This window comes from Ostrinia nubilalis, chromosome 4 (assembly GCF_963855985.1).
Source record: "Ostrinia nubilalis chromosome 4, ilOstNubi1.1, whole genome shotgun sequence".
NCBI lineage: Eukaryota > Metazoa > Arthropoda > Insecta > Lepidoptera > Crambidae > Ostrinia > Ostrinia nubilalis.
In genome coordinates this window covers 6,534,410-6,559,021 of record NC_087091.1, presented here as the reverse complement: position 1 = coordinate 6,559,021, position 24,612 = coordinate 6,534,410, and the positions used below count along the sequence as shown (strand labels likewise).

At 36.4% G+C, this 24,612-nt stretch overlaps 1 protein-coding gene across 6 annotated transcripts; it reads left to right on the top strand.

The window, feature by feature from the left end:
- Positions 1 to 22,953, top strand: LOC135088580 (antichymotrypsin-2-like). Of its 6 annotated transcripts, none has more exons than XM_063983442.1 (18): positions 1 to 76; positions 428 to 511; positions 840 to 920; positions 1,051 to 1,245; positions 2,203 to 2,379; positions 2,965 to 3,150; positions 5,568 to 5,756; positions 5,895 to 6,080; positions 6,413 to 6,601; positions 10,078 to 10,166; positions 14,226 to 14,369; positions 14,966 to 15,169; positions 15,737 to 15,835; positions 15,917 to 16,057; positions 16,474 to 16,683; positions 16,973 to 17,117; positions 21,861 to 22,013; positions 22,875 to 22,953. In XM_063983442.1, the coding sequence occupies exons 1-17, from the start codon at positions 13 to 15 to the stop codon at positions 22,010 to 22,012; spliced, it is 2,535 nt and encodes an 844-aa protein (XP_063839512.1). In that variant the 5' UTR covers positions 1 to 12; the 3' UTR covers position 22,013; positions 22,875 to 22,953. The 6 variants fall into 6 exon arrangements, with proteins under 6 accessions (XP_063839512.1, XP_063839517.1, XP_063839515.1 ...); XM_063983447.1 differs by lacking the exon at positions 21,861 to 22,013 and adding an exon at positions 21,090 to 21,218; XM_063983445.1 differs by lacking the exon at positions 21,861 to 22,013 and adding an exon at positions 18,963 to 19,106.
- Positions 22,954 to 24,612: the final 1,659 nt, after the last annotated feature.

Genomic DNA, 24,612 nt, shown 5'->3' with positions numbered 1-24,612 from the left:
CTGGCAGTTACAATGTTGAAGTCACCTTTTGTTTTATTTGTTGCAAGTGCTGTGCTGTTTTCTAGCACATTTGCAGGTAAGAATGAGTTTTGAGTTCCTTTAAGCTACGCTCGTGTGGTACTGTTTGTTGCCGTTGACATACCTCGTTCTAGCAAATATTTAATTTTGCAAGGAAAATGTCACTAATTTTAACGCCAATAGCGTGATTACGTTTGGAACGAAGCGTAATTTAATTGCAATAAAAATACCTTCAGTTTTTCCCCTAGTCCTATCCAGGTGATATTCGTCTTAAATGACGTCCACGGCTGGACAAAGGCCTCCGCTAAGAATTTTCACAACGATCGGCCTGCGCTACTGGCATCAAGGTGCTTAAAATTCATTGATTAGAATTTCATATCCTTTCATGTTCAATTTTCGTATATTCCAGGTTCAATTGAGACTTACGAGGAATCAAATTCTTCATCTGCCTCATCTTCTGGTAGTTCTTCTTATTCATCAACAGAAACCAAAGGTAATTGTTTAGCTATTGACCTCTCTATAACGAGGCAAATATTATTTGTAGCTTTGAGCACATTAACTTCAGAATGCACCTCACATTATTACCTAATTCGAGTAGATTTAATAATTCAGTCATGATCAAGTCATCGACATACACCAAATTTTATTCGAGAGAAAAATGTAACACCGCACCTCCGTTCGCACTATCCGTACCAGTGCTTCTTAAGCCAAAATTTCTTGGAATTATTCGTTAAAGGACTCAGATTAAGTGGATGTCAATATGCCTATTATTTTCGCCGCACTCTAACCATTTGTCAGTTAATTTTTTGACCCAATTTCAGATGGCAAAACCAGCTCCAATTCAAATAGCTCTGCGTACGCTGACGCCAGCGCCAATAGCTCCTACAAATCAGGCACCAAAGGTTAGTTCATGCATACCATCAACCATATTTGCACGCAAAAAACGTTCAATTTATGGAGTAGCCATAAAAAATGCATGTTTTAAAAGTATACCTAGACATACCCTAAACAATATTTTTCTGTTCCATCCAGTTAAATGCTGTAAGAACGAGAGATATGTGAAGTGTCCTACCATACTCTGCGTGCCTAACACTTGCGACCAGCTCGGGAAACCTATCTCATGTCCCCGCATAGATCCCAATCGCTGTCCCGATAAACCTGCCTGCGTCTGCGTAGAGGGCTACGTCAGGGACTGCAATGGAGTCTGCATCCCTAAAAAGCAATGCCGTGAGTAGAAAATACCAAATCAGTGATGTACTTCAATACATACTGATATACCTACATAGTTCTTGCAACTTACGACGGTGAGTGAGCTTTACATGTCTGGTGGCTCGCTACTGTTTGTTTTTTTTTCAAAAGTTTTGATAGACTATCGCTATGTGCATGTACACGTACACACAAGTAAAGCTCACTCGCCTTCGTTAGTTGCAAGAACTATATCTATTTTTTAAAACAAGGCAGATATTATTTGACCACAATAAAACTTGATGTTAGTGAGATGCAGTCTAGGATGGTAATTACCCAGTAAATGCATATCTATTTACTGTAACGATAAGAGAGAGACTGGTCAGCTATTGACAGTAGATTACGTCTTTAAAAATATCTATTTCTATCCCCAGTCTACGCATTTTTTTTATGCGTAACAAGGCAGTTATTTGACCACAATCGCACCTGATGTTAAGTGGGATGCAGTCTAGGATGGTACATATCTGCCCTGTAAGTGCCTATTCACTCTCGCCTTGAAAATGCCCGGATTGCCGAATAATTGATTGATTTAAGATTCCAATAAAAGAATGTAACGAATAACAAAACAAAGTTGTATCCCAAAGATTCCAAGAGCCTGAGCTGTAATTCCTATTAAAGGACGTCGCATATTTTATCAACCCGGAAAGCAACCGTTTCAACTCGAGGCGGTCAATATTATTTGTATGAAACTCACACTGCAACGCACACTTATCCGCACCTCGCCACGCGATTGACAGCGCGCAAAAGGCGATGACAGCTCGCGAAAGGCGATACGGTGTTGATCCCTTTCCAAGTTGATGAGTTTAATTCTGTGTATATTTTTTTAGGTATCTTGTTCTGTGGCAATCATGAGCATTTCAGTCTATGAATACTTGATTAACACCTGTTAGGAAAGTTAGGGATTAAATCAATGTGTCAAAAATATTTTTCGCAACGCAGCATCCTGTGGTGGGGACCCTAACGCTGAAGCAGGCTGTGGTTTACTCTGTGGTCCAAAATGTAGCGGGAACCGACCTGTCCCAGAGGACTGCCCCTGTTTACTCAATGGATGTGTCTGCAAACCTGGATTCCTTTACGACGACAAGCAAGGGAAATGTGTGAAAGAAGGACAATGCTGTAAGTGATAAATACGTATTACGTTAAACGTTATTTGCCTGTGTTCAATGTTCATCCCTAATCATACTCGTACATAGTTCCTAATCGAAAAATATCGTTTTCTGTGGGACTTTATTTAGCTTAGTAGCTTCAATACCTTATCCATCAACTAGGCACTGTAAAAAGTCTCCCGAGCTCATCATAGCTCAGCTTTAGGGATGGTAGCCTGGCTGCCGCAGCCAAAAATTTTGAACAGCCAGTTCAGCCACAACTGGCCATTTTACTTACTTTAAATTTTGCAAGTGAGCTTATAGTTCATACATTCGCCTTGTCGTGCGGCCCAGCTGCGGGCAGCCAGTGGCTGCGTGCATATTAACGCATTTTCATTAGGTAACTTCCGCAGCCATAAGCTCTTAGCTGCTTATTGGGCGGGAGATCTAACTCTTCAAATAAAAACACCAAAATATATTCAATCTGGATTTTATCTGACTGCTCTGATATCTTAAGAAATCCCAGGTGGAAGATCCCACTGCACTGTCGCTCTTTGCTCTGAATAAATTCATTGTACAATTGTTTTCTTCACTCACTTTCCTACATATTTTCCAGCGCCTTGTCAACAGAACGAGGTGTACACTTCATGCGCTTACAGTGGATGCGGCAAATGGAACTGCACTCAGTACTACGAGCCGATCCTTTGCATAGATACGTTTGAATGCATACCAGGCTGCGTGTGCCGTGAGAAATATTTGCGTGGACCAGATGGTACCTGCATACCACAGGACGATTGTCCCGGTAAGTAGAAGTAATATTTATTTATTCTGTCAAACCTTCTGGTACGGCCTATTAACGTACTATTGTACGTTTTCACACTTAGGTCCTTTTTGTTCTTCATCGTGATCATCATCATCATCATTTCAGCCATAGGACGTCCACTGCTGAACATAGGCCTCCCCCAATGCTTTTCATGTTGATCGATTGGTAACGGCCTGCGTCCAGCGCTTCCCTGCTACCTTTATGTTCTTAACAAGCTATTATTTTATCTACGTTTCGTTTTAATATACGAAATAATAAAACGAAAAACAATGAGATGAGGCATAAAGGGAAATTAACTGGAGTATAACTCTCTATAAATCTCAAATGCAAAAATAATTTCTTATGCTGATGATACAGCCATCATCTTTACTGGGAAATCATGGGACGATGTGCAAGGGACAGCAGTTGAAGGACTTACAACTATAAAAAAATGGTTAAACACAAACCTACTCACACTAAACATTAAAAAAAGTAATTTTATTTGCTTCACACCTAATAAACGCACACAACCGGAAGAAAACTTTCAAGTCAAACTACATATTTGTGACAGTTCCCAACAAAACACATGTACATGTCTTTGTATTGAGAGAGTTTCCACTACTAGATATCTAGGCGTTATTATAGATTCTCATCTGTCTTGGCATTCACACTTGGACATGCTAATGAATCGAATAAGAAAACTTACATGGATTTTTAAGAAGCTTAGGCATGTCACAACTAAGGACCTCATAAATAAAATCTATATAGCTCTAGCTCAATCAGTTTTTTGCTATGGAATCTCAGTTTGGGGGGGCTCAACCAAAACGAAACTTCTGGAGGTAGAAAGAACGCAAAGACGGTTACTTAAAGTAATGTACTCTCTGCCTTTCAGACATTCTACTGAAGAACTTTATAAACACGGAGATCTCCTTTCTATAAGAAAACTATATATATTAACTGCCATATTGAAAATACATAAAAGTATATACTATGACCCTAAAATTAATAACAAAAGAAGAAAGGACAAAGCTGCTCCTACTATTCCTTCCAAAACAGCCTTTGCTAGCAGGCAATTTACTAGACAAGCTGGTTTCTTGTACAATAAAATTAACAAAATACTGAGCATTTATCCGCTTACATCTCACTCTTGTAAAGAGAAACTTACACTCTGGCTAAAATCGCTTAGCTATTTGGATACCGAAACACTTTTAAAAAATAATATATAAAATGTATCAAATTTATATCTGAAAGTTAAAAAAGGCATATTATTATACAAACGTAAAATTAATCACTCTCTATCATAACTTAACATAATACAACATAACACACACAAACACACACACACACACACACACACACACACACACACACACCATATTTTCTAATTTTCTATACCTTCTTAATAACCATTTTGTTTTTTTTTTGTTTGTTAAACTTACCCAAAACTAGCACTGTCTGAATGGGCGGTGACTACCTGATACAGGTATACTTTTACTTACTAGGTATGTCACCACAATTTTTGTAAAAGTTGGTTTGTTAACGAATAAAACATTTTTGATTTTGATTTTGATTTGATAACTGTCTGTATTTCAGTTTAGCCAGGGAAATAAATGGAATTAAAGAGCGTTGGCACGTGTAGAACACAAAAAAATACAAATTAATCTTTATTATTTTCCTTCATTGTAACTGTTCTATTACATACAAATTTTTTACATAAAGTATCACGTTTCAACTCTATTTAATTGCCATATACCGACCGCTAATCTTTATCAAATATTGCACAATAATAAGGTTCATTGTATGCATAAAAAGTAAATAATCAACAAAACAACGTAATGGCAGACACGACAACGCACTTTTACTGCATACATTTATAATATAACGTACTCATCAGGGAAACATAAAAAGGTTACTCATCCTGAAACATTTTGTATAATTTTACAACATTTTGTCGTGATTTTTACTTATAGATAAACATTTACATGAATGACTTATCTTTTATAGCGATTAATAGGTACTTGTCAAATTAAAGGCTACATTAGATTGTTTTTGTAAGTGATAAGAAATCATCTCAATAAATACGGTGATAACTAAAATCAGTAGCCTCTAAATCAAATTTATACTATTTCGCTAAGCTGGAGAAGCTTATTTTAGCTCTTTGGTTCGCTATCTTATCGCTTTAGATATTGCTAATTAGTTACTTAATTTTTTAAGCTTTCAGCTTTGTTGGTACAATGCTCTTCATTTCAAATGTCGACAAGTATGTTTGTCCATACAACTGACAAACTAGCATAAGTTTGCCATGCGTGGTATTTCACCCGTACTAGCAGTCTGATAGGAAAAACCCTTGATTATCAACAAAAAAAAATCTCTCTTCTAGCTGCGGTCTACCCAATTAACCCGTTTCTCTCTTCCAGCTGCTCTCTGCCCGAATTCGAACGAGATATACGACTCATGCCCCTTAGCCTGTCCACCGAGACAGTGCGGTATCGACGACCGGGCTGTGCTGTGCGCTGCAGGACAACCGTGCTTGCCGCCTGGCTGCCGCTGCAAGGACGGTTTTGTCAGGAACGACAAGGGCGTCTGCGTGACTAGGGAAGAATGTCGTAAGTATAAAAATTATAATCGTTTCTGAATCTCTTCTTTAGTATGTGGTGGAACATCCCACTGTCGCTCGTTGCTCCAAACAACAAATTCATACCATCATTTTGTTTTCTTCGCTCACTTTCCTACATATTTTCCAGCGCCTTGTCAACAGAACGAGGTGTACACTACATGCGCTAACGGTGGATGCGGCAAATGGAACTGCACTCAGTACTACGAGCCGGACCTTTGCATAGACCCGCTTGAATGCATACCAGGCTGCGTGTGCCGGGACAAATATTTGCGTGGACCAGATGGTACCTGCATACCACAGGACGATTGTCCCGGTAGGTAACTCTTACGTCCGTATTCACAAACGATGCTTGCTTAAGTGAAGCAGCAAATTGAACGCACAGCGTTGACTAGAACTCTGTGATTGGTTCGTGTGTCATCCTGTGCGTCCACGCGCACTGTGAGACCTCATAGTAACGTTTGTGAATACGGGCGTTAATCTAGTCGCGTGCTGTTTCTTAAGGTGATTGGACACTCTTTTGTTTTAGTCTGGTCAAACACTAAGGCCTAGTTTTTTTATTCATAGTTAAAAAAATAACTAATTGTTAAATTGTAAAATCTCTCTTCTAGCTGCTATCTGCTCTATTAACCCTTTTCTCTCTTCCAGCTGCTCTCTGCCCGAATCCGAACGAGATATACGACTCATGCCCCTTGGCCTGTCCACCGAGACAGTGTGGTATTGACGACCGGGCTGTGCTGTGCGCTGCAGGACAACCGTGCTTGCCGCCTGGCTGCCGCTGTCAGGACGGTTTCGTTAGGAACGACAAGGGCGTCTGCGTGACTAGGGAGGAATGTCGTAAGTATAAAAATGATAAGCGTTTAGGAATAAGGCTCCTTTAGGCTGAGTTGCACCAACTTGTTTTACTCGTAACTTCAACAATAACCGGTGCTTTTGTATGGAGTTTGACAGATTTTTGACGTTAGTTAAGTAAGATTGTGCAACTCAGCCTTAGTTTGTACAAACGGCGGCATATCAAGATAAATCTGTGGCATATTATTCCGTTGTAGTAGGGACAATTTTAAAACTAAAATGTGTAGTCTGATATGTTGTCTGTAGGAATAACGATGGTACATCAAGCTTAAACACCAAGCACATTTAAGTAGTTGGAAAAGTGCTGTACTCGTATTGATTCAAAAATGTATATTCTGATGCTATACCTAACTACACTTGACAGCAAATAAATCGCACCACCCGCGACGCGAACTTTAAAGATTTTCTTTTGACACAATAATGGTGCCCCAACAATATTGGTGTTATTTGAAAGCCCAATAAATATCCTTAAAGAAAAACACATTTAATTTCTTAATAAATGATTAACATATACCATAAATGTGACTTGAAAAAAGACGTCACCTTGGGCTCACCTCTGGGATCAATTAGACCAAATTTTATGGTTATAAAACCAAATAATGATCACACGTGTCCTCTTCAACAGATGGATAGCGATTAATCCCAACTTAACAGTTTTATAGACATAAAAAGTGACTCTGGATCCTTGTAAAGACACATTTTTGGGGTAAAAACTTTTCCTTTAATAAAATGAAGTTTAGAACTAGGCTTTTAAAAAAGGTGCCAATATTGGTGGGAAGTAGGGATGCATACGTTTGAAAATGCTTGTCGCGGGTGGTGCGATTTATTTGCTGTCGAGTGTATTTGGTGAACAGATAGCAGAGGTTCTCATAAATTCCAACTAAAACATACAAATTAAACTTGTTTTTTTTTTCAAATATTACGTGTTTTCAAGCCGTATCTAATATTTTGACGTCATAATATTTTATGACGCAATATGACTTTATTCAAGTAGGATTCTGTATAAAAACATTTATAATATTAATAAGCTCATTATTTCTAAAGGCGCTTCTTTTCCCACGAGTCCAACAGACCAAATGAAAATTTAATTTAATAATACTGTGTCTTCTCTTAATTTTTCTAATGCCAGCTAAGACAGATGTAGATTTCATTAACAAAGCTAAGATTTTATTTCATATTATCTACAACCCAACCTACAGACATTTCGTTTCACTGGGGATTAAAAATTTAATAACTTTAAATTTTTTAATAACTGTTTGCCTAATTGCTTTACAACTAAATTAATTAGCGTAAAATTGCTAATGCTTCCGACCAATTGTTCTTCGACTGCTTACGCACATGATGCTGAACAAAATTGTAACTATAAAAATAATAGTTTCCATGCCGTATATAAACTATACAGGGTTACAAGAAAGCTATGTTTGTATACTGTTAGCAGGTGTAACTAATTACTATACATAATATACAGGATGATTTTGTAATGATGAGTATCCGAATTTTTTTAATAAGCTCTATAGAACAATTTTACAATACTACTTTATTTTAATTATTTTTAGTCGTGGTATTGTTCACAAAAAAAACACTTATTTTCACACACCATGCTTTGCAGTTAGTTACTGTGTAGGTATGTATTTTTCAATGAACGAAGTAAATTATCCACGTGTGCCAATTTTGCCAATTTTATCCGCTGATAAAAATAATTAAGTCACTTGACACTAAATCAAGACAATTGCCTTCAGGTAATTTTTGACGTTTGTTGAAACAGTTGCTGTCTCAACTAGTCATATACCCATATAAATAGACAGGATAAATTCACTGATTCTGTTTAATTCATCACCAGTAGTAGTCGCGTAGAGCAAAACACACGTAGTTTTATTTGTGTCTAAAGATGGCTGCTCAATTTAAATTTCTAGTCATTCTAGCGTGCGCTGGTGTATTAGGATCCTGTGCAGATGGCGTAGAAGATTGTGAGTTGAAAAACCTTAAAATTATTAAAATTGTGATTTTTTTTATTAGACTGTAATTATTGATGATTGTCGTGATGTGGTGCATAACAATGTAGTCCACAAACTTGAACCGAAAGGTATTAAAATAGTTTAGTTTTTTTTATAACAAGAATCCAAGTTCTTCTTCGATCAGGCCGGAAAAATATTATTATTTCAAATTAAACTGAACTTTAACTGACAATAGCCCACTGCCCAATGGTGTCAGTATCGAACTGGCTGAATCGAGATCCGAGAAACGCGGGTTTGATTCCCACCGCTCGCTGGACTATTGTGGAGAATCCATTTGTAGCACAAGCCTATTTAGCTTACCACAAGGGGTTAACGGGTCAATTTTTAATGCAAACACAAATTACCTACTAATTTTCATCAAAATGACTTTTTGACTGTGGCTTTAAAGTAACTCTCTTTACATAACAGTTCGAAATGTATTATTTTTTCTTAAAATGTTATTATTGCAATTTGAGCAACTTACTCGTTTGTTTCGTCACGTTCATCGCCTTTTCCTGTTATTCAACTTCTTGAAATGTTATTTTCTCTGTATTATTCCACAAAGAAACATGTTTCAGATAAGCAACTCTATTGCATATCGGGCACGTTAATGTTGTCTGCAATTTCACGATCGAATTAAATTATAGTATTTTTCTTATCACATTGTATTCACACCTTATTATTATACGTTTTTCATAGTACACTCACACAATGTAGGTGATTTGGTATTTCCCGTAACGTTTTCCGCGGGCCTAAGTATGATGCGATTAGAATAAGGTAATAACCTAGGCCCTGAGCTTAGTACGTCATAGAAAAATCTATGACTGTTCTATCTGCTGACGTAACGGCATTTTTTCGAGAAGTGGAACTTAGTACATTTACTTTTATTACGTTGATTATCAAGACATTGTGCAGAACTTAGCGTGTTCAAATTGTCTCGTATGATAGCCAAAAAAAATTTCACTTATTTGATATATTTATGTTGTTTGTTGCAAAATCGGCTTTATTACAAAGGTGTCTGAGTTTCTTCCGCCACTTCTTCTCAGCACCAGCCCATATGTTGTCCCGAAGTGGTGGTAGGGCAAGCTATGTATATATGTGACGTGTATAATTGCCCTGGAAAGGGTCTATGTACTGAATAAAATATTGAACATCTACAAGCTTAAGTGTCATTAAAAAATAAATCGAAATGCCACAATTTAAGCATAGTATCCAATTCATTCCATTACTTCATCATCATCATCATTTCAGCCATAGGACGTCCACTGCTGAACATAGGCCTCCCCCAATGCTTTCCATGTTGATCGATTGGCAGCGGTCTGCGTCCAGCGCTTCCCTGCTACCTTTACGATGTCGTCGGTCCACCTTGTAGGTGGACGTCCCACGCTGCGTTTTCCGGTACGCGGCCTCCATTCCAGAACGTTACTACCTTCCATTACTTACTATATTATTTTTATTACATTTCAGCGCCAGAGCCAGGTACTTACACGTGTGATGATTCCGTCGAACAACTGCTTTCTGATGGAAATAATGCATTTACTGGAATATTCATGCATGTATGTATTATTTTTTAAACCCGTGCTAATACATTTTAGAATGCTTTATGCCTATGATTGCAATTTCTAATAATCTTAAAATTATTGAACTGATCAGTTTCTGCTTTAATTATTAGCTAAACAAAAAAAAACAGTAACTTAAAATAAACCATTATCGAACCATAATTAACAAAAAGAAAACAGTGTTGAACTTCTGCCATAATTATTATTTAACCCAACCAATTTTACTGCTTTTTAAATTCAAAATCATTTGTATAAATAATAATATAGGGTAAATCGACTAGTTACTGGCCACTTAAGCCTCTTGGCCACTTCAAAGCTTTACGGTTTCTTAGTGCGATAACTTATTATCAAAAAACAGACATCAAATTGACCAGGAAATCTCACTTTTTAACCTTATGGCTTTATGAAGTACAATTAAACACTCTTTGAATGTATATTTTTATTTAATTCAAAAACATACGAATAATCCTAGTTATTGGCCATAAAATTCTGTAACTGGCCATATGCATGCTAGTTACTGGCCACAGAAAAAAATAATGTAGGGTAAATCGACTAGTTACTGGCCACTTAAGCCTCTTGGCCACTTCAAAGCTTTACGGTTTCTTAGTGCGATAACTTATTATCAAAAAACAGACATCAAATTGACCAGGAAATCTCACTTTTTAACCTTATGGCTTTATGAAGTACAATTAAACACTCTTTGAATGTATATTTTTATTTAATTCAAAAACATACGAATAATCCTAGTTATTGGCCATAAAATTCTGTAACTGGCCATATGCATGCTAGTTACTGGCCACAGAAAAAAATAATGTATTACAGCTAAAGAAATCAATATAACATGAAAAACACAACGTTATCTAAAACTGTATGAGATGCAGTCATGAAACAATATAATTTACTCATAGACAAAGTGAATATTTCAAACCTAGGAGCTATAGTTTCAATATAAGTCTCAAATAAACAAATAAAAACAAAACTATCTAATCAAGCCCTTGTTTTTTGGCTTCTTTATAGACAGCAGCAAATAAATAATCCACTTCATCATCAGATGAATCAGTGTTACTCTAACTTTATCATCATAAATGACACAAAAAGGAATCGTCATCCTGTTCTGGTACATACACTCTATGAGCAATTGGAATACAATTCAAATGATACCTACTTTTCTTGGCATTGATTACATTCTATAATTCTCTTTTTGATAGGGCACAAGCAAAAATCTCTACGAAAACGAATCACAAATGAGGAGATCCGTAAACGAACTAAAGTCGCTGACATAGCAGACAATAGGCAGGGCATATAGTACGCAGAACTGACGGCCGATGGGGCAACAAGGTTCTGGAGTGGAGGCCACGTACTGGAAAGCGCAGCGTAAGCCGTCCACCCACAAGGTGGAACGATGACCTCATGAAGGTAGCGGGAAGGCGCTGGATGCAGGCCGCCTCTAACCGGCCATTGTGGAAATCATTGGGGAAGGCCTATGTTCAGCAGTGGACGTCCTATGGCTGAAATGATGATACGGAAGTAAGCGCAAACGGTAGTCTTTCTATTTGGCGTTTGTCCTGCATTTTGGGCGAATTCAGTGTTTTTGGTACTTCTTGGCACATTGAAAATATTTGCTGCTTGTCGAATGGATCCTTCCTTGTTTTCTATAAACTTCAAGGCCTTGAAGATCTTCTTGAGAATACTTTCGTCGCTTTGATGCAATCTTGTTTATTTAATGGATGTCTGTGAAACAAAAAATGGTTAATTTAGTTATTGACACTTTGCTTTTAGTTACTGGCCACCTATGCCAGTAACTGAAATTTATGGATAGAAATAAATGATTTCTAGCCAGTAGATACTAAACTTTAAAAACATTACAAATACGGTGTATTTCCGCAGAAATTCGATGAGCATAGAATAATTTAGTTATTGGCCGGTCTGGCCAATAAACAAAAATAAATACAAATTGTCATTCAGTTACTGGCCACCCCTCAAAACTGAGGTTTTATTAGATTAACTCTAAATATGATACTGTAATATTGAAACTTACCGTTTAAAAAACACAATAGCACTGCAAACCACTGCAAAACACTGAAAACTACTCCATATTACTATTTTTTAAATAAATCCGTCCGTTAACAAATACATTACTTAAATACTTCTCCGAGGGCGGCCGGGTACCAACTGTCAAAAAAATGCTGTTAGAATTGGCACTATGGTCAATAACGGGAAAAAAATGAACTAAAATGAAACCTGATTAATAAAGCAGTTCTTTATAAAAAATACAGATGGCCCGACCTGCCCCGTTTCTTATTTTGTGCCGACAAAGTGCAGTATGGCCAATAACTGACGTTGGCCAATAACTGGGTAGTTTACCCTATTACAGCTAAAGAAATCAATATAACATGAAAAACACAACGTTATCTAAAACTGTATGAGATGCAGTCATGAAACAATATAATTTACTCATAGACAAAGTGAATATTTCAAACCTAGGAGCTATAGTTTCAATATAAGTCTCAAATAAACAAATAAAAACAAAACTATCTAATCAAGCCCTTGTTTTTTGGCTTCTTTATAGACAGCAGCAAATAAATAATCCACTTCATCATCAGATGAATCAGTGTTACTCTAACTTTATCATCATAAATGACACAAAAAGGAATCGTCATCCTGTTCTGGTACATACACTCTATGAGCAATTGGAATACAATTCAAATGATACCTACTTTTCTTGGCATTGATTACATTCTATAATTCTCTTTTTGATAGGGCACAAGCAAAAATCTCTACGAAAACGAATCACAAATGAGGAGATCCGTAAACGAACTAAAGTCGCTGACATAGCAGACAATAGGCAGGGCATATAGTACGCAGAACTGACGGCCGATGGGGCAACAAGGTTCTGGAGTGGAGGCCACGTACTGGAAAGCGCAGCGTAAGCCGTCCACCCACAAGGTGGAACGATGACCTCATGAAGGTAGCGGGAAGGCGCTGGATGCAGGCCGCCTCTAACCGGCCATTGTGGAAATCATTGGGGAAGGCCTATGTTCAGCAGTGGACGTCCTATGGCTGAAATGATGATACGGAAGTAAGCGCAAACGGTAGTCTTTCTATTTGGCGTTTGTCCTGCATTTTGGGCGAATTCAGTGTTTTTGGTACTTCTTGGCACATTGAAAATATTTGCTGCTTGTCGAATGGATCCTTCCTTGTTTTCTATAAACTTCAAGGCCTTGAAGATCTTCTTGAGAATACTTTCGTCGCTTTGATGCAATCTTGTTTATTTAATGGATGTCTGTGAAACAAAAAATGGTTAATTTAGTTATTGACACTTTGCTTTTAGTTACTGGCCACCTATGCCAGTAACTGAAATTTATGGATAGAAATAAATGATTTCTAGCCAGTAGATACTAAACTTTAAAAACATTACAAATACGGTGTATTTCCGCAGAAATTCGATGAGCATAGAATAATTTAGTTATTGGCCGGTCTGGCCAATAAACAAAAATAAATACAAATTGTCATTCAGTTACTGGCCACCCCTCAAAACTGAGGTTTTATTAGATTAACTCTAAATATGATACTGTAATATTGAAACTTACCGTTTAAAAAACACAATAGCACTGCAAACCACTGCAAAACACTGAAAACTACTCCATATTACTATTTTTTAAATAAATCCGTCCGTTAACAAATACATTACTTAAATACTTCTCCGAGGGCGGCCGGGTACCAACTGTCAAAAAAATGCTGTTAGAATTGGCACTATGGTCAATAACGGGAAAAAAATGAACTAAAATGAAACCTGATTAATAAAGCAGTTCTTTATAAAAAATACAGATGGCCCGACCTGCCCCGTTTCTTATTTTGTGCCGACAAAGTGCAGTATGGCCAATAACTGACGTTGGCCAATAACTGGGTAGTTTACCCTACTTAGTTTTATTCAGTTGCAACATTAAATGCACATGGACAGTTTAATCACTATAATTTTACAGCTTTGTGACTACATTTTTCAAGGTTTGTTTAAACAATAACTAATTGACTAACTTCCACTCACACTGTTTACAGGAATCCATGCAGACATACCCCAACCAAAGCTGTATTATGTCAGCATTCTCTGTATTCGTTCCATTAGGAGAATTCATGATGTACAGCGGTGGTAATACACGCAACCAGTTAAAGAAAATCCTCAATCTTCGAAGTGATGATGATGTAAGTAACAATCTTTAGTACCTACCGTCTTCTCTCAAAATTATTAGGGCCTTTTTACCCGCAGCAAAGAAGCTCGTGACCTGCATCTCATCTGATGGAGTGATGATCAGGCTGAATGAAGGAAGAAACGAGCTTCATCCGGGTCCAATGACAGGACTAATGAAGGTCAAGTTCCCCCGGGACAAACTTGACCTTCATTAGTTGGGTTTTGATGGCGGTCAAGCTGTAGTGTAGATCCTGGCTACACAGGAGTTGCAGTGGTGGGAACGAGAGGTGGAAATAGTCCCGTTCATCCGGTATAGTGGCTGTACTTTCTATCTTACCTCCAACACTACAATGTTGATAGTTGCTTAATGTAGACCAAAATTAAATTAACTGTTTAGCTGTTATAACTTGAGGTAATGGATGAATAAAGTTGCAACCAAACCTGGTGAAGTAAATCCAGACAGGTCGAGAAGGCCTGATGTTCGCATATTAGTTTCTTAGACACCTTTTATGACATCCACGAGAAGAGTGAGGTAGTTTTATCAACTCGAACGACACGGCATAAAATTCTTCCTAAAGAAATGTTAAATAATTCTGGTTATATTTTCCAGGTAAGATGCGTTTTCCCCCGACTGACGAAAAGACTCCAAGCAGAACAGAACGTCATTTTGAATATGGCAAGCAGGACCTTTCCATCCGACGTATATCCACTTTCCGATGGTTTCGTGGAGGAGACGCGCGAAATATTCGGCGCTGGTGTTGAACCCCTCAATTTTAACCAACCACAAGCTGCGGCAGACCGGATCAATGCATGGGTACTGTGAACTTGTATTTTTATTTTGAAATGGTCATTCATTATATCATAGAATCTCATACCTTGTTAGTATGGAGTACATGCAAATTTTATTTTAAGAATATAATCTCCTTAACCCCTCGCGATAAGCTAAATACATTATATGCTCGTAATACGAGTAAGGCTGGGTTACACCATCTTAAATTAACCGTAACATTAATAATAACCGGTGCTTTTTGCATAAAGTTTGTCAGATTTTTGACGTTTGTCCAAGTTAAAGTAAGATGGTGCAACTCAGCCTTAGATTTACCATAATAGATGAGTGCCAGCGGGGATCGAACCTACGTTCCTCGGATCACAAGTCGCCCAGTCCGACACCTTCACCGTTCGGCTATCGTCGCTATTTCTACATACATTTTAACCGACTTCTATGCAATTTGTTTTTATAATTTTCATTTTTCCTAATAAAATTCTTATAAGAATTATGAATATGATATCAGCAATATTTATGGACACTTGCGGATTAACTGAATTATATTTTCAACAAGACAAGGTATACTAAAATTTTCATACTTGTCATTTATTTCAGGTGGCAAATGAAACTAATGATCGTATCAAAGACATCGCCACACCGAACATGTTCAACAGAGATACTCGTTTAGTTATAGCTAACGCCATATACTTCTTGGTAAATATAAAAAGGTTTAAACATATTCACTACTTATTTTTAAACGTTATACTTATACTTCACTAATATTTATGATTACAGGGTAACTGGGTCAAGCAGTTTAACCCAAACAACACCAAAGACCGTGACTTCCATGTGAACAACCAGAAAACTGTCAAAATCCCAACTATGTACCAAGAGTCGTCCTTTAGTTATGGAGAAAATGATACTCTGGATTGTAAAGTAAGTTTCGGCGAACTTAGTACCGACATTTTTTTTTTCCTTCTTTGGCGGCACACTATAGCAGACGAGGCGAAGAAAATCGGCAAGACCTGATCGAAATCAAACGCGAAGCTCAAGACCGAACGCGATGGAGGACTGTTGTGGACGCTCTCTGCCCCATCTAGGGGACATAAGATCTTAAGTCAAGTTATTTTATAACCACAGTTTATTAGATGCACTAAAAACATTACCCTTTTTTTTAGGTAGTCGGTTAAAATTTTGGTTATTATTATGTTAAACTACAACTAAAGTATCCACCTGCCTCCATTCCAGATTTCATCAAGATCTGTCCAGACGTTCTTGAGTTAAAAATAGTGAAACTAACCTGACTTTGTTTTAAGTATTTACATAGATTTTATTAACGTCTTTTGTTTTAGATGTTAAAAATGGACTACAAGGGTGGCAATTTCTCATTTTTGATATATCTACCAAACGATGTAGAAGGCTTACCAGCTCTGATTGAAAAGCTTAAACAACCCGGTGTATTTTCTGATTCGTACCAAGCAATGTTCTATGCTAAGGTTCAAGTACATTTGCCAAAAATCAAAACCGAATCCGAATTTGATCTAGCTGACATATTGAAATCGGTAAGTAACAAATTTGTGAATCAGTTTAGGGGCCGTTGGGGCAGAAAAGTTATCGAGTGGCGACCACGGGCCGGAAGACGTAGTGGGCAGGCCCCCCACTAGGTAGACCGACGATCTGGTGAAGGTCGCGGGAAGAGCCTAGATGCGGGCAGCGCATGACCGATCGTTATGGATTATCCATGACCTTTATCCAGCTGTGAACTTCATTTGGCTGAAACAAACGAACGAACGAAATTAATTAAATAATTTTAATTTTAATTCGCGTGTCTCACTTAAATTATGTTTACAGGCAGGTGTAACAGATCTTTTTGATGCTAGCAAATCAAACCTGACTGGTATTTTGAAAGTAGATGATCCTTTATTCGTTTCGGCGGCCAAACAAAAAGCGTTTTGTCTTGTGGATGAAACTGGAACAGAAGCTGCTGCAGCTAACAGTAAGTTACAGTTTGTCTTTTTGATTGTAAATAATTCATGCCCGTGCCAGACATCCGTACATTGTCGACATTCCACCAGCTCGCACTAAGCGTTTCGATAACTCTTTTATAATGCGAACAGCTAGGGACTGGAATTCTTTGCCTATTGCTGTCTTTCCTGAACACTATAATCCGGCGAGAGTGAATAAGCTCTTAGAGGGCAGACATGTATTGTACCATCCTAGACAGCATCTCGTTTAACATCAGGTACGATTGCGGTCAAAATACCTGCCTTGTTCTGAGCATATGTTATGCTCGGGGTATGCCCCGACTGATTAGCAAGCTGAAGTGGCAATGGGCAGGGCACTTAATACGCAGAACTGACGGCCAATGGGGCAGCAAGGTTCGGGAGTGGAGGCCAGGTATCGGAAAGTACACCTACAAGGTGGATTGACGACCTTATAAAGGTAGCAGGAAGGCGCTACCAACCGGTCATTATGGAAATCATTGGGGAAGGCCTATGTTCAGCAGTGGACGTCCGGACAGTACATTCGGACCGCGTTCCCACGCTGCGACAACCCACAAGGTGGACAAATTATCTTACAAAGGTAGCAAGAAGCCGCTGAATGCAGGCCGAGTCTAACTGGCCAATCGGGGAACTGTTGGGGAGGCCTATATTCAGAATTTGAGTCCTGTGCGTCTTGAAATGTGTTTTTCCAACATATTTAAACTAAAACCCCAATATGTGTTGTATACTGTGAATGTCTTAAATGTGTATTGCTGTTGGTGTACCTTTATCAATAAATAAATAAATTTCAGTCTATAGATACTGACTTGTTGTCAGAAATTTTGGCTACGTGACCTCTATTTTAAGACGGTTGTATCCAAAGAATCATTCTTCTTTGTCAATCTAAAATATTATCTATATAATAGAATAGAATACTTTTTATTTGACAGAAAGGTATACAAGCAAGCAAGAGTATACATACAGAGTAATAATCGTTTTTGTTGCTTTAGTCTCAATCGAGGCTTAGATAAGAGTCCATTTACATACTTACTAGTAGTTTTACAGGATAACTTCATCATTCAATTTATTTCAGTATTTGTTGTGGGCGTAACATCAGTTATGGAACCACCGAAAGTATACTCCTTCGACGCTAAACAGCCGTTCGCATTCTACGTCTTATATGAACAGCGTATCCCAATATTCAGTGGAATATTCTATGGCGATTCAGCCCCATGAGGTGATTTTGAAACCCACGCAATTAGACACGTAGTATGCATTCATTGGAAACAACACAATACCGGTTACTTTCAATTTAAGTCAAATCAAATCATCAATAATTAAGTGTTATATTCGCCAATCTAGCAGAGTTACGAATTATTTTATTTTCCAATGAATTGCAATTTATTTTAAAGTCCATAATTATCTGTCATATTTGTGGGTTGTTCTGCCTTTAACCACATAACTGTAATTAATACTTACCATTTTAGTTAGAAATTGAAATAAAAGTTCGCCATTTACGTCTTAAAACTCATTTATTTTCATTTTTAATGTCATTACTTTTCCGTCATCAGTCAGACCATAATGCTTGAAATTCTGGTTGCATTTCTAATTAACATTCACAACAGTTTTCTACAAAAATAAAATATTTCGAAAATAAAAATATTATTTAGCTAATCACGATAGACTATACAGCTTTTCAACAACACAAATGGGTGTCAGTGGGATCACTAAAATCATAGTGGGATTTTACAACTCTTTCGTAAAATGAATATTGTTTACCAAGGTAAACGGTAAAACACTATTTTTATCACACTCAATCGATATACCGAATAACTTTTTAACACTCAAATATTTTTCAGTATTTGGTATACGCGCTACAGCAGTCTTGAGACCACCGAATATATACAAATTTGATGCTAATCAACCATTTGCCTTCTACATTCTATATGACAAGCGAATCCCAATATTCAGTGGGACATTCTATGGGGATTCGACATACTAAGGTGATATGAAATTCCCAATAAAAAGTCACCTAACTAAAGTATTACATCATTAATCATCAATTATGTTTTGTTTTACCAAAATTTTTAATATTTTACTCTATCAACCTGCCTACTGTGGTTTCATTATACCTTCCTATTATTATAGCAAAATATATTTGTATCATTGGTTAAATGCTGCACAAGTGTCAAATGTGTTTACAGTCAACCCATGATTATTTATTGACTAGCTGTGCCCCGCGGTATTACCCGCGATAAAACGTAGCCTAGTTAATCCAGGGTGTCAGCTAACTCCGTACCAAATTTTATTAAAATCATTCCAGTCGTTTAGACATGAAGAAGTAACAAACATACACACACACCAGTTCACACCACTCACAAACTTTCGCCTTTATAAACTAGTGTGATAGTGTGATACCAAAGTGCTTTTTTTACCTAAGCAGTTTTATGCACGAAAGATTCATAATTTTGTTAACATGAAGTTACGTCGACGCATTTCTGTGATGTAACTATAGTTAGTTACCTGAAGCGACGGAGTGTATTTACCTAGTTATTTATAACAAACTGTTTACATAATAATGTTCTTACAGGATTTGTTATTTCCAAGTGTATCATTTACTTACGTGACTTTTTCAGTATTTGTGCCTCATGCTATACCCACAGCTATGAGACCCCCAAAACATACACCTTTAATGCGAATCGACCTTTTGGGTTCTATGTTATGTATAAACATTATCCAATATTCAGTGGGACATTTTACGGCGAAACGAACTAATGAGGTGATTCATGAAATTAAAAACAAATACGATCATCACCTTTGATTTTCACTATTAATTAATATTCTGGTTTTATTCTACAATCATAGAGTCATAAAGGATGGAGAAGCTATTGTAAGGAAAATTCTTGCACCATTTTGAACAATTTTTTGTCAAAATCGTTTCATTTTACGTTAATCATAATCATAATCATAATTTTATTGTCAAAACTGTGTACAAAAGGTGGTAACAATAATTTAGTGGCTTCAACAGTTATCCATTTCGGATGTACAATATGTTAATAGAAAATTTAAAATAATAATAAAAAAAAATGTCAATAAATAATATTATGTCAAAAGTTATTAAAATATTCATCTAGGTTATAAAAACATTTCTGCAACAACCATTCTTTCAATTTCTGTTTGAATTGCGGGTTTTCTAGTGCTTTTATACAGTTAGGCAAATGGTTAAACACTCGAGTTCCTGTAATCAAGGTAGGTACTCGTGCTATAAATACATATAACTTGATGATTTCAAAATACAAATGTTATAAGCATGTTGAGATCTAAGATTCTTTTTAATTTTACTTTTTTCACAGAAATGATCCTTATTATTCTTTACAAATACACATGTTTCAAGTATATAGATACCCGTCAAAGTCAGAAATTTATAATCTTTAAATACATTTCTCAAAGTTTCATATTTGTCAATGTGGTACATTACGCGAAGGCATTTCTTTTGAAGTATAAATGTCGATTGAACATTAACAGAGTTGCCCCAGAATATTATGCCATATGTCAATAGAGGATATATGTACCCATAGTATGCGTTCTTAGTTACATTTTCTGAGGAAACACTGCTTAAAATCGACTAGTATGTTATTACGACTATTAATCGTTATGTAGTCCCTAATGTCAAGTGTACGGACAATACTGTAGCATCTTACAAAGTAGTTTTTTTGTCTCTCTTTATTTGGGACAGCAAACGATTACATTGTGGGCTTATATTGATAGATAGATATAAAATGTATAGTATGAGATATAATTATCTAAGTAATTAACACCCGTATTCACAAACGATGCTTACTTAAGTGAAGCAGAAAATCGAACGCACAGCGTTGAATAAAGCTTTGTGATTGGTTCGTGTGTGACCATGTGCGTCCACGCGCACTGTGAGACCTCATAGTAATGTTTGTGAATACGGGCGTAAGTATGTTTTGTCAAACTTTCAGTACTTGTTGCACCTGGATCCGGCCTTCCTAGTTCGCCTCAGACATTTGATGCTAATCATCCCTTTGCTTATTACATCATGTATGGGAAGCTCCAAATATTTAGTGGGACATTTATTAATGTTCCTTAAGGTGAATCAACCGCATCTTCGATATCTATGTATTATTATTGTGGTGTTTGTTGAATATGTTCAACTTTAACACTATGGTGGACAGTAAGTACAAGTACAAGTTAAGAATTACTTCCCCAATACGACACTACTAATTCACATACATTGCTTGGGAGTAGTGTCTATGAAAACGAGTAAAAACTATGACGTCTAATGCGTTCTGTTGTATCATCCTTTACCACCTGAACGCCCGTGGACGTTACTGTCCATCATGTGTTAATTAATTATTATTATTGAATGTTGATTTACAGTGAATAATGTATGTGTATGAAAAAGAAAATTGATAACTCGTTTACAATACTTTTCTTTTAAAAATAAACCCACCAAAAATCGTGCGGCTCGCACTGCGAAAAAGTATCAGATCTCACGTAGAGCCAAGTTTCTAACTAGCTACACCTTAGTAAAAACGCGGACCGCTGCGGAGCGCGGTGCAGTGTGATAATCGCCTTAGTCTCCACTGCAGGAGCACGACCCTCTCTTATTTACCAGAGGCAAATGGAGGACTTGGCCTACACTCCCCACGCTGGCCAGACGGGTTGGGGAGGCAAGCTACCACACCACTTAAATTTTTTTTGGACACGTTCTTACATTTCCACCTTTTCAGTCTTTGTGGGAGCTACGACCACCTCGGTTGGAGGGCCTATTCCAAAAGTTTACGTCTTTGACGCGAAACATCCATTCGCTTTCTATGTAATGTACGAAAGAAGGATTCCTATATTCAGTGGATACTTTGTAAACGCTCCTGAAAGTTCATAAGGTGATTTCAAAATTTTGCTAAAATATGTCTGTACAATAATAACATGCAAAGATTTTCAAAATTTTATTAGGACATGCATGCACTATTTAATTTATATTAAGAAAAAGATTAAAATGTTATTCGCACAGCACCTTATTTGGTATCACAACACAATATTATCCACAATTATTTTGATCTTGTTACAAACTGCATGCACAAATCCACCTCTCACGTAAAATTATTACTGGCACCGCAAAATGCATGCTACTGCACCTTGACTTCATATTATCATGACTGTATTCAAAACTTATTTGTTAAGATCTAACAAATGAGTTACTTTAAATGTTTTGCATGTTAAAAAAAACAATAATGAACGCAGAAATAGTCATTTGATTTATAAAATTAAGAAAATAATGGATCCATGACGAAAACATTTTTTTACGTTAAAACCCATTTCGAAAGTTATTTTTGTATAATAAAACCACAGTATAATGAATAACAATTTAGCTTTCAGCTTTTACTGAATAACTCCTATGACAGTGTCAAAACTATCTAATAACTTAGCTCTAATTTTGAAACTAAATATTGACATACTTTTACACATAGTCTGTCTATCACAACCACAACTAAACTAAAATTTAAACGCCTTAACGGAATAATAACTTCACTTGTGATTAACTAATAGTAAAAGGATTTTCCACTAACAATTAACATTTTATTTCTTTAGTTTCACACCTAACACTAAATTAACTTTTAGCCACTAATTGTCACCTAATATTAGGGACCATTTTATTAATAAATTGGAATGATCGCTTGTTACTAATTGAATTAATATTTAAGTTTTTACTTTGCGACCTGACTCATTATTTTTAATATTTTCAGAATTTTCATGGAAACGAAGAGGAAAGCTATCAACCGTTTGTTTTTTTACTAATGAAATACAATCATTTATTAAAAATAAGTTAGTTTTATTTCATACATTCGTATCAACCCACTCCATCTATACAGGGTAGAATTTTGTAATGCCACCTGGAGGGAAAATACTCTTAATAATGTAGATAGAAAATTTTACTCAAAGAAAACATTCCTTTATTTTTGAAAAGAAATAGAACTGCATTCCCCTGTATATGGATATATGACTACATTACCCTGTATATGGATGCTACTAGAGTTTATTTTAGCGCTACACAATTACCTTTTTGCCATGACCTCTACAAAAAAATGTGTCATTTTCAGTTAAATAAAACAAATAGGTATAACAAATATTCATTTTCATATATTTATCTACTTACTTGCACACTAAACGTACTTAATAGGTCATAACTATAATACAGTGCTTAAAACTTAGTAACCTAATTGAGATATTGCAATTTTTGGAGGGCTACTGAGATTATTTTACATTCAAAACATTAATGATCAATCATTTAGTTTGGTCACATAAGCGCCTGTAATAATAACTGAGACCATAATAGCTATTAAGCTATGTATACAGGGTGGAATTTTGTAATGCCACCTGAAGGGAAAGTACTCTTAATACTGTAGATAGAAAATTTTACTCAAAGAAAACATTCCTTTATTTTTGAAAAGAAATAGAACTGCATTTAAAGATTTCCAAAAATTTGCTTGCTACACCCGGGAATCGAACCAACTAAATTAAGTTAAAAATTACACCCTGTATTTTTATTACATCGATCGTTAGGGTTAAGTATAAGGATGAAATCTCTCAAATAAACTTTATAAATAATATGAAAGGAAAACCATGAAATCTTAAATTATTGTAATTATTTACTGAAAATAGCATGGTATGGTGGTAAAATTTCCAAAATTTTCGAAAATCTTTGAATGCAGTTCTCTTTCTTTTCAAAAATAAAGGAATATTTTCTTTGAGTAAAATTTTCTATCTACAGTACTAAGGGTACTTTTCCTCCAGGTGGCATTACAAAATTCCACCCTGTATAGCTATGTATATGAATTAGAGCTATGAGATGATAAGACAGATCTCCTCAGAGACTGGTTTCCAATTAACAGGTATTAGTCAACTCCCAGAGCGCAAAGTATCGACAGGGCGGGATCAAATGAAATTACGACTTAGTTCGTAGGTACTTATCCGACCAAAGCTGGGCTTATACCCAAAGCGTTGTTTCCGATCCCACTTCTAGTAAGTGTTTCTTTATTCAAAACTACAAATGTACCTATATAATCCACTTTAAAGGATCGTCTGTCCGAGTTTAATGAACGGAATGGCTGAATATGCATGTAATGTTTTAGTTCGAATTTCCGTGTAGATGTTTCTGGAAATGGTTTTGCTTAGTTTATTTGTTGATGTGGAGTCTAAGTACAAGAGCGATATTAATCATCAAAGAGTGCGGTTATTGACTAAGTATACATAAGTTTCGCATCCGAATTAGAAGCATTTTTCATCCTTTAAAACGAATAAAAAATATTTTTATACTATACTAGCTTTCAGCCCGCGGCTTCGCCCGGGGTTCCCTCGGAAATTATTCGAATTTTTATAGCCGTAAAAACCATCCAGATACTTCCCGCAACTATTACCAGATCGTCGGTCTACCTGAAACAGAATTAAATTAATTTTAGAGAATATTTTGACTAGGGTTTTCTG

Bases quoted from the DNA above. Each gene is read 5' to 3' on its own strand.
- LOC135088580 (XM_063983442.1), top strand. From the start codon at position 13: ATGTTGAAGTCACCTTTTGTTTTATTTGTTGCAAGTGCTGTGCTGTTT. The intron at 15,170-15,736 runs GTACTGTGAACT...CATTTATTTCAG, and splicing joins CAGACCGGATCAATGCATGG to GTGGCAAATGAAACTAATGA. The intron at 17,118-21,860 runs GTAAGTTACAGT...CCACCTTTTCAG, and splicing joins AGAAGCTGCTGCAGCTAACA to TCTTTGTGGGAGCTACGACC.